This window comes from Theropithecus gelada, chromosome 4, assembly GCF_003255815.1.
Source record: "Theropithecus gelada isolate Dixy chromosome 4, Tgel_1.0, whole genome shotgun sequence".
Lineage (NCBI taxonomy): Eukaryota > Metazoa > Chordata > Mammalia > Primates > Cercopithecidae > Theropithecus > Theropithecus gelada.
The window spans coordinates 69,349,739-69,366,017 of NC_037671.1; the positions used below are offsets into that span (position 1 = coordinate 69,349,739).

Genomic DNA, 16,279 nt, shown 5'->3' on the forward strand with positions numbered 1-16,279 from the left:
CTTCAGCTGCCATCCTCAGTTCCTCTTTATGCAAAATTCAAAAGAGATGTCTATAACTATTGTCTCCAATTCTTCTCATTTTCTCTTGAATCCATTCCAATTGGGCTTTCACTCCCAACACTCCAATGGGTCTTTTCTCAAGATCACTCTCTTTGATTTCTAAATCCAATGGTCAACTATTTGACCTATCTACAGCATATGAGTCAGTTTCTTATTCTATCGTTTTTGAAATACTATTTTCCCCTGACTTTCAGGGCACCAAAATCTTCTGGTCCTCTTGTATATTACTGATTGCTCCTTCTTAATCTCTTTTGACAAATGTCCCTCATCTCATCAATCTCTAAATGTTTTCATTTAGAGATATTTCAGGACTCAGTTCTTGGACTTCTCTGTTACACTTGTCTCTTGGTGATTTCCTGACTTTAAATACCATACGTATGTTGACAATTCCCAGAGTTCTATTCCCAAATGAACCTATGTGTTGAACTTCGAAAGCACACATCTGCCTACTTACCAACTTCATCTAGATGTCTAGTAATGATCAAACTAACTCCAATATCCAAACTGACTCCTGATATTCTCCCTGATACCTGCTCTTCTCACAGCCTTTCTCATGACAGTAAATGGCACGTCTATACTTCCAATTACTCATGCCGAAAGTATTGGTGTCATCCTTGATTCCTCTTTTTCTCTCATACCCCAAATCCTGTTTTCTCTACTTCAAAATATATTAGGTTTGTATCACTTTGCATCATTTCCACCTCTACCACCCTGGTCTAAACCAAGGCTGGCTCTGCCTGAATTATTGCAGTGGCTCTTAAGTAGCCCTTGCTCCTACACACTTATGTCCTTCTCTCCCTTCTCCTACAGTATATTATCAAACTAGCAGCCAAGGAGATCCTTTTAAAAGATGAGAACATGTTGCTTATCTATTCAAAACCAGCTGGTAGCCACCCATCTCACACAGTGTGAAAGCCAAAGTACTAACACAATTTCTCAACCACATCTCCATTATGTTACCTCTCCAGCCTCAATACCTCCTTTCTCAGTCTCATTCCAGCCACACTGACTGCCAGGGAGTTCTCAGACATCACACACCTACACCAGACCCTTTTCCACTCACTGTTCTCTTTTCCTGGAATCCTCCTCCCCCAGATATCTGGATGCTAATTCTCTCAACTCCTTCAGGTTTCTGCCAAAATTTTTTCCTCTCAATGAGGCCCTTCACTCAAGGCACTCCAATATCCTGCTTCATTTTTCCCCGTAGCATTTGTGACCACCTGGCATACTCTACATATACTCATGTATTTATAGTGTCTGTCTCCTCTCCCCAGAATGTAAGCGACATTGGAGCATTAATTTCATCTGCTTTCACCACCACCGAAAATAAGGCCTATAACTTAGCAGATGTTTAATAAATAGTTACTGAATATTAATGAATGAGTACATAGAGATGGATAAGAAATATAGTGAAGAAACAATTGATAGTATTTGCCTTTCTGGTTTGATCATGATTTGTGGCAGTTCCCTTCCCCTGTCTGGGTTCCAATTTCTTATGATAAACTGAGAGGTTGGGATTAGATAGATGCAAAATTTCCTCCAGCTCTGAAAGCCCATGATTCTACTGACACCACGTTGTAACCAAAGAAATTAAGCAAGCAGAGATTAACATGAACAAAGATTTCTTTATGGTCTTAGCCCATGTACATTTTTTATAGAAATAAAAAAACTAATAGCACACTGATTTTTTTTATTGCAACACTATGGGCACAGCTGAGGTCAATAAAAAATATTCAGTGTTTTTAGTTTTCTGTTAAAAGCAAGTTTGATCATTATTCAGTTTTTATTCTAGCTATCCACAGCCCCTACTTCCAATCATGGCTTCTACTGTGTCACCAGCTCTCAGTTCTGTGCTTCCTCATTTCGTTGCCACCTAGTGGAAAACCGAGCTGAGGTTGTTAATATGGTCTACAATGCAGCAGGCTGAGTTTCATCTCCAAAATCTAAAAAACAATTGTTTTGACAGCACTCAAAAACGTTTTAATCAAATCAAAATTTTATAAAAATATTTCCTATCGATATGTATAGAAAATATTGCCATTTTTTCTTTTTAATTTAATTTTTACTTCCAACTGAAAGAGTATTTGTAAAAGATGTACTCATCAAAAACAACTTAATAAGCAAACTCAATAGTTTTATGCATAATAGATAGCATGCATTTCCTAAATTACTAAAAACACAACTTTCCAATAGTATTTCTCAAATATCAGAAATAATATTAATCACAACCTCACAATTTATTTTTCCCATGTTATAATTCATGAAACTTATATTGTTTTTACATGTGGAAGTTAGTGTGATTCAATTCTGTGGATGGAGAAAAGTATATATAGCTTTTCCAACAACAGTTTTGCCAGCTCTCCTCTGAATCTAGTGAAAATAAACACAGAGCCATGCATTTGATAATATACTTTTTAAAGCAGTAAGTCTGTCTGATTAATCACGTTCCATGTTGGCTTCTTTGGAATATGCACAGGTAAAAAAAAATGGTTTGAGCCATATGTTTGTTAAGCCACATAAACTTTTATCCTCCCTCAAACAAGCCCAGACTCCCAGCATATATCTCTGAAAAGGGAGAAAGGCCAACTTTGTTTTCTAATAGAGCTGTACCAAATAATTCTCCTAGGCTATCATGCTGACAACAAACAATAAAGAACCTGTCATAAAATAACACGTTTTTATGGTAGACTGCCAGGAAACCAAGCTTTGCAGTGGGATAAATGGCACCATCCTAAAATATTGGCACAAAGGAGAATAAAATATATGGGATTTATTGTTTTAAAATCAAACTAACAATGTATTACAGCAGTGCATTGGGAAAAAATTTAAAATGCTCCGAGCCCACTAAATAACCATGAATGATGAGAAGATGTTTGAGATGTAGACCACGTGAACAGCTATATCACAAGCTTATGAAAACCTTTTGAAATTGGCTTTCTTTTTCAACTTACAAAAGAAGGGGACAAAAGATAGGATAGACAGGTGGAAAATAGCAAACAACTACCATATAAGTGACTCTTTTAGCATCAGTGATCTATCAAATGTTGTTTTCAATTGCATTTTTTATTATGAAGTTCCTTGGGCTACTTTTTGACATCTGATAATCCCTTTAGAAGGAATATTTTGCTTTTGATTTATTTACTAAAGAAAAGCAAGGGTTGACTCTGAAAAAATTCTTCAATTAATGTAGAGTGTCAAAGATTAGAATGAATTCAATTCCATAAAGGAAAATGTAAAACTATACTTTTTCTTATTGTTTGTATGGTATTTTTGTGCTATTTCATTTTAATTTAAAATTTCTAACACAGTAATATTGAATATTTGCATCTCCAAATTGAGAGAATGGTGACCTATCAGTACAGTTCTTCTACCTCTCAGAATATGTACATACCACTATCCATCACTCTCTAAGTCCTCCAAGGGACAGGTAGTCATTGTTCATCTTCAGCAACTGTCAGCAGCTTCAGATTTCAACCAAATTGGTGAGAAGTCTAAGAAAATAGGCCATAAAATTAAAACAAGAGGCTAAGGACAACTCATGGACACACAGGCTTTGTCTGTGGGCTTCTATGAGTGTTTGACTACCTTCAGTTTTGAAAAATAAGGAACAATATGGGAACACTAACGAAGCTTGAAAATGGAAGGACTGATACACGTGGGAATTTCCAAACGAGTGCCCGTCTGTCTGGAGCATTGTACCTTGTCTTCTCCTGGATGATGTTTTCATCACCAGGACTCCTTTCAGACATCAAATCCCTTAAGAAACATCCCTGGCCCCCACTGTCATGCCTCCCTGCTTTTATCTGAGTGAGGAGATATTTTTTCTGTGTGTTTCTTGGCACGCAGCACTAGCCACTATCATGGTACTTATCATGCTATATTGTGATGATCCTTTACTTGTCTCAACTCCTTATTCTCAATAGACTGAAGAAAAAGTCTGTGATTTATTTCTTTTTGTATACCCAATATTTACACATTCAATGAAAGTTTACTAGGTAAATAAGCAAGTTGGATTAATGTCTGAGGACATGTTTCATACTGTACAAACTTCCCACTTTTAAAAAATTTATTTGGTTTTTCCTGCAAAGTAAATTCTAAAGGCAAATCACAAATGCCTTTCAAAGTAAGAATAATGAGATTCTTTATAAGGAAAAACATGTGGTTGCATGCATTTTTCTTTATCCCAAAGGAAAGCTAGTTGGCATAGCAGAAGATAAGGTAGATTAGAAATGTTGTGCCTAATACTATTTCTTACAAGTTAATAGATCTGTGTGAGTTCACTTCCTCAGCTGAGAAATGGAGATAATGCTATCTGTACTTTCTATCTTACAAGATTGTTGCAAGAATCAAATAAGTTAATGGGAATAAAAGCATTTCAAAAACTTGAATTGGTATATTAAGCATATTAAGATGATGTTTTAAAAAAGTGTAAGTTGGCTTTTCTTACATAGTATTCTAATTCCTTATCTTATATAAAATGAAGTTTGAGAAATATATTTTGGTGAGAAGTTTGAGCTTCACGTTGTCACTTCCAGTTGTTAAATGTGGACAGGATTGTTTTGGCTTATAACCTTGATCCAGTTTAGCTGCCATTGTCACTGTCACACTTCCGCCATCATCAGCCAGTATGGAATGTTAATGGGCGTTAGGCTCAAGTCTTTTTTGTGTTTCCTGATAAGGGAGTCAGAATTCAGTCTGAAGGAAGATACTTGTACATGCCTATTTCAAATATTTTTTAACATTGGCTATGGTATACTGATTTAGAAAAGCTTCTTGGTGGACCAGAAGCACAATGTAAAGCCAGCTGCCAGGTTTCTGGTTGCACTCCTGCATGTGGTAGAATAAAATAGAAAGTAATTGGTACTAACTTGTCTCCATTGTGATGAGCAAATAGAGTTGGCAGAAAAATCTACAATCAGCTCTGACATTATTGGCAAGGCTATAGGATAATGAAGTAATAGTAAAACTTCAGTTTACTGCTCTGGCAATAAGACAATTTAATAGCATCTTAGCTCACGGAATTTAGTGTTATAAAGACTGAAGTTTTTTTAATCCCATGAATAAATAAATAAATGTTTAAAATACTTGATTGATGTTTGTAATAGTGAGGAGGTAACCTAAAGTATCTTCCCCTTCACCCATGCCGGAAATGAACAGCTACTTGCAGAAATTCAGTATTGTCTGAGAACCTTTCCAGTGTCATTGCAAAGATCTTGCTGCACAGAATTTCAAGATGGCACAACAGTAGTCCAATCGGCTTTCTAACCCAGCCACTTGAGGTGTGATAACTCATTAAATGAAGAAATACTTTCTCAAGAGTCTACAAGCCAGAGAAGTAATATGGCAGTTACAAATTGCTTCCTGTCCATCACAGAATATAGAAATTTCACACTACCCTTCACACTAATCACAATTCTTCCCTTGAAAACAAGTTATTTGAACAATTCCATTACTGAGATCCCTGATAACCTTTTATTCTTTGGAGACGTGCACAGAAACAATTTGAAATCATTGTATCACCCTGCTACACCCCATGATGTGGGTTTTGTGACTAGAATTTAACAGCTCCAAGCTAGTATGAGAGAAAGAGAGGTTGGCATCAATGGTTTATGTATTGAGCTCTAAATTCCTTTGTTTCCTTCAAAAGAACACTTGTCCTCTAAGATGCATTTTCTAAATTCCTATCACAATATTATAAAACATCCTTTTAAAGCATTTCTCAGTTAAAGTATAACAATTCAAAATGATAGAACTATCTGGTCCTAGTTGGCACAATTATTGTGTCAACATAAAATTCCTTACATTTATATCTGGGGATCTCTGCAGCAAAATCATGAACAGAGCTCTAAAATCCTTCACTTCCACCACACATCATGCAAGACCTACTTCTAAATAAATCCATATCATGCATCTATATAACTTTCATTCTTGTTGACCAGACATCTTATGGCTTTCTACCCTCATCTCTCACCACTCTGAAGATAGTATCTCACCCTCCTCTCTCTCTCTCCCTCTCTCTCTCTCTCTCTCTCTCTCTCTCTCACACACACACACACACACACACACACTTTTTCATATATACATATCATCCAAATCAGTGAGTCCCTAGGCCTTTGAATGTGGTCTACTTATTCTCTTTCTTCCTTAATGGTGTTTCCCTCAGCTAGAATGTACTTTCTCCTCCCTTTTTGCCAATCCAAATCCTTTCATTTCAAAGTTCATTGCTTCCAAGGAGCATAGGATTCTTGACTAACTGAACCTGTCGCCCACCTCAACCTTACTTTGAAGATTCTCATTAGTTATGTGTACACAATATGTGCCACATTAGTATGGCTTTCTTTCTAAGTTGCCTCAGAAAGACTCTGGGTGTGCTAGGTGGGCATGTAACACTTTCCAGCTTTAAGCTCCTCGAGACCAGAAGCTATCTACCTAAATTCCTCTGATTCCAAATTCCATCCAGGACAGGCTACACTCAGCTGATTATCAAAGATGCTTGAGATATTCATTTTTACCAATCTAGTTTTGCTTTAATCTGCCATAGTGTGTGGTTTTATACTTACTGGAACAGAAACTTGAGGATTATCTGCAAGTTTTCCCAGCACAGCAAAGCCATCGGTGTCAATTGGGCCTCTTGGCTTTATAGGTAAAGATTCAATCCTGTTGCAGTCAACAAAAAGAGTAGCACTACTCCTCTCCACGCCAATCATGATCTTATGCCACTGGGAATCAAACAAGGAGGGCAAATTCGAAAAGGCTGCCGTTTGGAGACTTCCATCCAGTCCCTTGTATGAAAATGCAACAGATTGTGTTTGGCCATTAATCTTTATGCCAACTTGTTCCTTCCCAGAGGAATCCTGAATCTGCCAAATGTTCCAGTTCTTTTTGAGTGTGCTTCCAGTCATTCGAAACGTCGTCAAGAAGGAGTATTCTTCAGGCAGTCCACTGGGATATAAATTCCTGAGTAAAATTTTTAAATAGTAAATATGAATCTTGTTTCCTGTACCCATATGTATTTACCATATTCCCTTTTGAGGCTATTTTAGATGCCAGACCTACCGAAAGGCTGCAGTGTAAAAAACTATGTACCGTTTGTTCTTTCATGACTGTTCATAAAGACCTTTACAGAAGTTCAATCGTTCGTGTGCATTCATGGTCCATCTTAAAATACACATTTTAAAAACACTCTCCCTCATGGCTAAGGAAGGTTCCCAATGCCACATAATCCCAACAATATTACTATTTATACTACCCAAAGAGCTACTGTTCAGCAATTTCATCTCAGCCAAAAAATACATTCTTGCAAAGTTCTTGGCAACATTTCATTCACAAGTGAGAGAGGAGATCATCAGGAATGTAAATCAGCAGTACTAGCTTATGAAACGATTTAATTAAAGCAGCTAGCAGCTTCTAATTTTTTTTTATTTTAAAGTAACATGTTAAGATTATTTGTTATTTCCATAATTGCTTGGATATTCACTCCACAATTATATCCCAGACCCATATAAGTATTTTGAGAATCAGTAACTGAGGACTTCAGGAGCATCTTCACACTGAGCATGTTTGTCTTTTTTTAGGGAGTTCAAATTATGATGTTAAAGTAGCAGTTTGTCACACTGGATGTGTGACAAGGGAAAAGTGACCAATTCTTACTTCTCTACTGCAACTCAATTGTTGCTTTTTTTTTTTTTTTTTTTTTTAGATGGAGTCTCACTTTATTGCCCAGGCTGGAGTGCAATGGCGCCATCTGAGCTCACTGCAACCTCCACCTTCCAAGTTCAAGCGATTCTCCTGCCTCCGCCTCCCAACTAGTTAGGATTACAGGTGCCCACCACCATGCCTAGCTTATTTTTTGTATTTTTAGTAGAGACATTTTTTGTATTTTTAGTCTCACCATGTTGGTCAGGCTGGTCTCAAACTCTTGACCTCAGGTGATCCGCCTGCCTCAGCCTCCCAAAGTGCTGGGATTACAGGTGTGAGCCACTGCATCCGGCCCAGTTGTTCCTTAATCTGCCAACTAAGTCTGTATCATTGCTAACTCCTTTCCTGCTTTAAATGGCAGAATAAAACCAGTAGTATCCCTGAGGCATCTCTACCCTATACAGAGACTGTGGTCTGGACCTGCACCAGCTACCTGGATATTCTTCTGCTGAAGCCAAGCTGCTAAAAGCTGAAGACTGAACTGTAAAAATCAGCATGTTAAATGTAAGCATCGTCTTTCAAGGACTTAAACATTATGTCTTTTTACATTTCCCCTTCTAAGCATAGAAAAATACGTAAGCAAGGAAGAAATGTTAGGCAAACTAAATGCTAATGAATTTTCTGTGCTAAACAATAAAAATTTTATATTTTTGAGAACAGTTATGGACCAGGACCCAGAATCCCAAATAACCTTCCTTCAAGTCAAATTCTTGTTATGTAGCCCTCTTTAATTTGCTAAGATCTTCTATCTTTACTATGATTTTAATTATAAAACTTTATTATGTCTTATAACAACATAAACAAATCTTCAACTTCTTTCTATGCAAGTATTTTTATAAGCCTTCAATAAAATGGGTCATCTATCTCAACAAATTTTATTGCTTTGTTAGTTTTCTAAAGATAACAAAAAGGTTAAACTTTTCATCTGAATACTCTTTCATCATAAAAGTATTTTTTTAACCATTACTTTGTAATATGACTGGTTTGTATTTAGGGTGCAGGATGAATTATTTTATCCATACACATTTTTTTCACTGGTGATGTGTATTATTCATATTGCAAAGTTTTCAGTTACTGCCTATGTCTTATAACCATCAAGTGTACATTTTAAAATATGCAATACGGAGCTAAAGAAAAAATTATACGAGAACCATTTACTGACTTTTTTCCCCCATATGAAACTGTCTACTACATCACTCCAGATATTTGTTTTTAATATATTTCCTGTTTATCTATCAGTTTGTCACATTTTCTTTGACTTTATATTTTTCAGAATTATATCTATTCCAGAGTAACCTCTAGAAAAGAAGCTAAGATTCACTATTCACAAAAAATGCACTGAGTATTGTATAATTATAAAACCTTATGGAAGTTTGTACATCTTACCTAACTTACCTCAATAAATTTGGAGCTGGGAGATAGTTTTCAAGTTTCACTCAATTGTGAAATTGGGCAAGTGTCCATTTAAATTATAAATAGATTATTTTGATTATTATTTTTAATTAATGATTGGGATTTAACCAGATGCTTAAATAATTTATTTTCTTATTTTTGTCCAAGATAGTTATTGTTGAAGCATGAGGTTTTTTAAAAGGACAATAAAATCTAATGCTTCTTCTTCTCTTCCTTAAGCATTATTTTTCCAGGCTTCAAAAATAACCTAATCTGTGTTATCTATACATCTGTCTATAGATATACCGAACAAAACTGTAGAATATAATCAGTTCCCTTAAAAAATCTATTTTGTTTCAATTCTGGAAGTCCCAGTAATGTGTTCAGGTGACTCTTGTGAAAATACATCCTGGGGTTAACTGAGGGAGTTCTCCCAATTTGTGTTTCATTCAATCTTTCCCACTCAATGAAGAGATTATGTTAAAGGTAGGAAAGGACATAATGTCTTAATATATCTCTGACTTGGTGTATGTAATGCCAAAAACTAAAAAAAGAAAATAATTAATTTAAAATGATGGAGGGTAGGTTTGAGATGGCTAAATGAATACCTCATTTTTATAGCTACGTTGTTAAACTAATGGTATCTGTCTCTTTCTCTCCGTATATATGAAGATAATATATGTGTGTGAATATGTGTAGAAATAATCTAGATTATCTTGTTATTGATCTTTGATCTTTTAAACTAGGCTAGTATAGTATGTCAATATGGTAAGAAGAGAAAATTCATTTTGGTATTTATACTAATAAAACATATATGTATTTGTGTATACCTAAGACCACTTAAAAGTCTCACAAGTTTAATTTATGGAACAGTCAGTCCCATTGTCTTTCCTTGGAATACCTGAAATTCTGTTCTTGCAAACATGCTATGCACATCAGTAAGTAAACTTGACAGCATGCATAATTTAAAATAAGCTGTACCTATAAATGATTTATTTCATTATATTACAGCCTTCAAAGAGTACCTTAAATGAAGAATCATAAGGGTTTGAATGAAAGATTAAATAGTCTTTGGACCTTGAAACATTTATTTGTGACCTTAATCCAAGAAAAGACTGTGTTTTTAAGGAAAATAAACATAACATGTTTGTTAGCGGGAGTTGAGAGTGTAAAACTATTATGCCTAAAATAAGGAATAAAAAGCAGCAAAAAAAAAAAAAAAAAAAAGTATGTGTCTCTTAAGTCTTTCAAAAAATAGAAAAGATAAATAAGGATAAATTGTGACTCTTTCCCATCAGTTCCATATACCGTAATATTTTCCTCCTACAAAGATCCTGCTAATAGGGAGCCTATGTTCTCCAGCACAGAAAGTCCCTTTATACGAAACTTGTCTATACCCTGCATGGCCGAGAGCAATTCCCATCCCTAGTCTCCTTGTCACCTGGCTTTTGAATTAGCAGGACTTGGAGGGCAGATTGTAAAGAAAGGATCCTCTAAGGAGGAAAGACTTTCATATACATGCATTCTCTACGTCTAGTGCTCTACACCGCTAATAATAAACACTTACCCAATACCAGCGTGGACTGGGTTCTTCAAGCACTCTCCAGTTATGAACACCTACTCTGCATAGCAACCTTATGACATAGTTATTATTCCTAATTTTAAATTGAGGGAACTGAAGTAAAGATAGTCTAAGTACTTTCCCAAGAATAAACTTTACTTGGAATTCCACATGTCTCAGTCCTCTAACTTTCCTCCTTCTCTTTTTATTCTCTACTTTCTTTTCCTAATTTCTTCCTCCTTCTTTCCTTATCTTGTAATAAGGCTTGACAGTAAAACAAGATTTTTCAGTCTTTATGGGAGCAGGGAGTCAAGGGTAGCAAATGTGAGGCATTAGATACAGCCTGGGTACACTATTTAGTGATAGCTCTAGGCATTTCGAGAAAAGCTACAACAAAGTTGAGCAGGAGGTAAGGAAGCCATGTGGCAGCACATTGATCAATCTCTGAACTTAAGATTTAATGACAGTACCTCAAATCTTAGAAGAGAAAATCAGGTCAGCACTGAGGACCTCATGTTTTGCTTAATTATTTGAGAAAGAAAAAACTGAATTTTTAAAGCTTATTTAGCAACACAACTGGCACTTCCATACATGAAAAGAAATTATGAGGAAAAAAGCAGTGAGTGTCACTGTTATCATGTCCTTAATCTTTCCAGATGTGAATGGTTTTCCAGAGTCAGTATGGAGTAGTGGTTAGAAGTACAACCTTTGCAACCATTCTGCCTGGGATTCAGTCTTTCCAGCACGTTCCAACCCACTCACTTTATGCAAGTAAATTAAACTTTTGGGGATCCCTGATTTAAGAAAAAAAAGGTTAATAATGCCCCTATATCACAGGATTGTGATGAGAATGAGATTATTGTTAATTAGTAAATTTATAGAAAGGGTTCATATAATGTACTATTATTGTATTATACAATAATATATAGTATGTTCAAAACATGAATTTCTAGCTGTAATCTGGTACTATTACATCAGATTGTTCTAATTTGTTCAAAATTTTTTATATACATTGAGTTTCTATATTATTTTATTGATCTAATTAATCATTATTTACCTTTACACCTTAATTTCTATCGAAGTCCTAATTGTCTTATTTATCTACTAAAGGAATCTTAATTCTAGTTTTTTTACATTGTGCTAAAGCATATAATAATTATCATAATCATAAATAAGGTATTTAGGTGATATCAAAACTAAATTGCTGAGATTCATTCACAATGATGACAGGACTCAACACATACACTAAAGTACCTTAGTTATAAATAAAGAGCAAAAGGCTTAGTTCCAGAGAAAGAAATCAGTGAAGTGCAGGATTTGATGTTGTTAGTATTACTATCATTGTTTCTATTATAATTATTTTAGTTTTGCTTTGGTTTGATGTCTGCCAGGAGCCAAGCACTGGACGTGTGGCTCTATTTCAGCACCAGGACACTTGAACAGCACCATTGTGAGTCTTCTAACCACTCTGTGGCTCCTAGTTAAATTTATGCTTACCCTCTGGCACTTTTCACAGAGGGTCCTTTCAGTCAAAACCAGACAAATTATAGAAAAACAGAAAGCAAGGTAATAAGAACATGTCCTGAATCAATGTATAATAGTCTCAGTGATGCTTTTTCCTGGAATGGAAAGTAAATTACATACTGAAAACATGAAATGCAGTATTCAGGCACTGAAGACAGGCAGGTAAATAAATTTCTTCATCTTTAAATACAATTATAATCCAAGAAACATTGATCATAAGAAAACCCTAACATTGGATAGCTATCCATTTTAATGCATTTGAGTCAGATAATTAGATTAAAATATTTTTGATAGATTACCTAGTTGGAATCCTGAAGTCTACATTATTTCCCAACTTGTAAGCCACCTGCAATGTAGCTGATCCCACTACTCTCTGGATAGCTCTTCTAGATGCTGCTTTATCTACCTGGAACTGAGAGATCAGATCAAACCCTATAGAATGGGAATACAAAATGAAAAGTCTAAAATGAGATTGGTTTTATTCCTTTCCGCAACTTTCCCAAATAAAAAAAATATATATCAGGTTTATAGAAAGCCTGCATTTTCAATAGGCTACATTGCTACTCACCTGGTAAGTCATCTTGGCCAATCCTGATCTTAGGACAGAGTTCATTTTCACCATTAGAATTGGAATTGGCAGGGAATCCTGCAAAAGAGATAGCATGTCATTCTACTTCATCCACTCTAAAGATTTCAGGATGCATCAATAATAATAACTATTTAAAATTCAATATTATACCAGCTTGCTTAGAGGTAGCATGTTTGGCTTTACCTCCATGCATCTATGATTATAATCCATCCACCTGCAACTCATCCTGGAAGGAGTGGATGCAAGGCACAAAGTTTCTCTAATAATCTGTGCTGGAAAATGTTCGTTTTGGAGAGGTTAGGCATTTGTTCCTTTTGAAACCAAAGTTGAATGGTGTCCTGAATGGCACAGGGTCAGAAGTCTGTTTGGAAAATTTCTGGTGGTTTGGGCTGGAAAATATTCCTTAAACACCACAAATTTTAGGATTCCAATGAGATTCCAGAGCCAATCTTGGTCCAGTTCAGAGGGGCTTCTGGAGAGTAGAGTTCTTAGGAATCTTTGTCAGATATAGGGGCCTGGGGAAGTCTTGAGATTCACTAATCCTAAATAAAATATAGAGGATGCATTTGATTTCATAAATTCATTCTAAGAGATCAAATAAAGGTCCCTACTAAATTACTCCTAACATCTTAGAACTGGGAAGAGTAAAAAGAAGAAGAAAATAATCATGAGAAGGATTAAATCCTCAATTTGATAAGAAATCATAGAACAGAAATTGTGTTCTCCTTACACAAATGGAAGGTCAAGGGAAGAGTTTTTCACCACCACGGAAGGCTTCTTGGAAATATCCAACCTCAGTGCCTTGTTAAGATTCATCTGACAACAGAGACGCTCTAGACTTCAGAAAAAGTATTATTCACTTGCAACGCATGGGCCTGGCACCATGCCTGTAATCCTAGCACTTTGGGAGGCTGAGGCAGGTGGATCACCTGAGGTCCGAAGTTCAAGACCAGCCTGACCAACATGGTGAAAGCCCGTCTCTACTAAAAATATAAAAAATTAGCCAGGCATGGTGGCACATGCCTGCAGTCCCAGCTACTCGGGAGGCTGAGGTAGAAGAATCACTTGAACCTGGGAGGCAGAGGTTGCAGTGAGCCGAGATCATGTCACTGCATTCCAGCCTAGGTGACAGAGTGAGACTTTATCTCAAAAAAATAAAAATAAAAATGCAAAAAGCATGGGCCTAACCATCATGGTACATCAAACATGCTCCTTATACTGTCCTCACCCCAAATTGTTGAGGTCCATTCATCCATCAATCTATTTATTTATTCATCCATGTATTCACCCAACATTTACCAATCACCATCTGTCCTAGGCACTGCACTAGGCACTGCAGCACACAGATTAGCCTTCCTGCCAACTGTGATTACTGGCAGGACTTACTTTCCATACCCAGCATTGACCATGGAAAACCAGCCAGTAGGGTATCCCCATGCCCCAAAGGTGGATTGAAGAGTGAGGGTGTGAAGGACCATGGATGCCTCACTCAGTCTTCAGTCAGCCACAACCCTATCTGATCATTTCTGGGAATAAGTAATCTTTGAAAGTCTAGGAACTATGGCCCTTACTGGGGCGACGCTTGACAGCTGCAGATGCCCAGGGCTCCAGGAAACTGCACACAAAGAAGAAAACTGGAATTTTCCTGAAGAAGAGAGAAGAAAAGTGACTCAAACAGGAGTCCCTGCAGATGGGAACTACTTCCATATTTTCAAACCTGGTAAACCTAATTAATATAAGGTGATCAAATCCCAGTATAGTTTATTTTTTTCTTTTCTTTTTCTTTTTTTTTTTTTTTTTTTTTTTTTTTTTTTTTTTTTTTTTTTTTTTGAGACGGAGTCTCACTCTGTCGCCCACACTGGAGTGCCACGGCGCAATCTTGGCTCACTGCAACCTCCAACTCCCAGGTTCAAGCGATTCTCCTGCTTCAACCTCCTGAGTAACTGGGATTACAGGCATGTGCCACCACGCCCAGCTACTTTTTCTATTTTTAATAGAGACAGGGTTTCACCATGGTGGTCAGTCTGGTCTTGAACTCCTGACCTCGTGATTCGCCCATCTCGGCCTCCCAAAGTGCTGGGATTACAGGCGTAAGCCACCGCGCCTGGCCTTCATTTTTACCTTGAAACCCTACTGAGAGATGTAAGGAACTCATGTTTCCAGCCCCCACTGTCCCTGTTGTTTTGTTGATCTCACTTTCTGGATATTTACCTATCTCACTGTTTTGGTACCTATTTCTTTGTCTCTGGTTTCTTTCATCTGTGATTTCCTTTCTCTCCTTTTCTGTGACTATCACTTTCTCTCCCTTCCTCTGTCTCTCTTTTTTTGTGTCTCTCTTTGGTTTCTCACGCTTGCTCTCTTGTCTTCCTCTCTCATCAGTCTCTCTTTCTGTCTCTCACCTTGCGGCTCACCTACTCTCATCCTACCACTGCTGCAAAAATACAGACCCTTGGTTCTGAGGACCCCCAGCCCCGTCTCCCCACCACTCTTTCCAGGGTTATTGTCTTACCAGCAAGTCTTCATTTTCCCAGTTGATTTTCTTTGTTTGCCAACAGTCCCTATGAAGAAGGGGTTGGAAGGGAGTCACTGTCCCCTCCCTACCCCTTCACTGTCACCCTAGGACTATGAGTTCTGGGCCCAGCCTTGGTCCCTCCTGCCCTGGTGAGGGCTAAAAGCAAAGGGAGAGAACCAGAGGAATCTCGTGACACTTTAAACTGAAGCAAAAGAAAGGGGTGGAGAGAAGCAGTGCTGTAAGCCCAGGCCTAGGGGTGTGTCCTCAAAGCTAACAAGGTTACACTGAAGGAGGGATTTACAGGGGAAAGTTTGTTGAAAAGAAAAAAATAAAATCAGGATGTGGAGAAATTCACCAGAAGGATCCAGGCAAGGTGCTATAGGAACACAGTAGATGCTCTTAGATCTGCTATAGGAGTACAATGGCAGCTTTCAGAACTGCTATAGGAATACAGTGGAAGCTTTCAGAGGGCTGAGGTTCCAGTAAAAATGTGCCCACGGGGAGGCGGAGTGCCCAATCAAACTAGGTTTCAATCCCTGTTTATTCTGAAGTTTACTAGTTGTGTGTCCTTGAGAGAGTTAGTTCACCTTTCTGTAACTAGATGCCTTAATTGTAAAACAGATTGAAAATACTTACATTAAAACAATGGTTTTGAGAATTAAATGAGGTATCAAAGGCAGAGGGTCTAACACCCAACAATCATTATTTGTCATTGTCCTCATAGCTAACACTTCATTATGTGCCTCCCTCTGTTGAAAATGCTTAAGACCTAATGCCACTTAATTCTCACAACAACATTATAAAGTAAGGCTGAAGTTACCCTTATTCTCCAAATAAGAAAGTTGAGGAACCAGAAAATGAAGTAACTTTTTCAAAGTGCCATGCCTATTACTAAATATGCATTCTCTCTCTCTACCTCACGGCTGGAAATCCTGATAAAATG

The 16,279-nt window shown here is 37.0% G+C and overlaps 1 protein-coding gene across 1 annotated transcript in view; it reads right to left on the reverse strand.

Annotated features, from left to right (window-relative positions):
* The window catches only part of COL9A1 (collagen type IX alpha 1 chain), an 87,792-nt gene extending 72,287 nt beyond the window's left edge, over window positions 1–15,505 (reverse strand). The window contains exons 1-5 of the mRNA XM_025382405.1: window positions 15,334–15,505; window positions 14,396–14,469; window positions 12,804–12,881; window positions 12,535–12,667; window positions 6,621–7,017 (exon numbers count right to left, since the gene is read on the reverse strand). Of these exons, the coding sequence (XP_025238190.1) occupies window positions 6,621–7,017; window positions 12,535–12,667; window positions 12,804–12,881; window positions 14,396–14,469; window positions 15,334–15,347 (696 nt within the window). The 5' untranslated portion in view covers window positions 15,348–15,505. The remainder of the gene's footprint in view (window positions 1–6,620; window positions 7,018–12,534; window positions 12,668–12,803; window positions 12,882–14,395; window positions 14,470–15,333) is intronic.
* Between the last annotated feature and the right edge of the window lie 774 nt (window positions 15,506–16,279).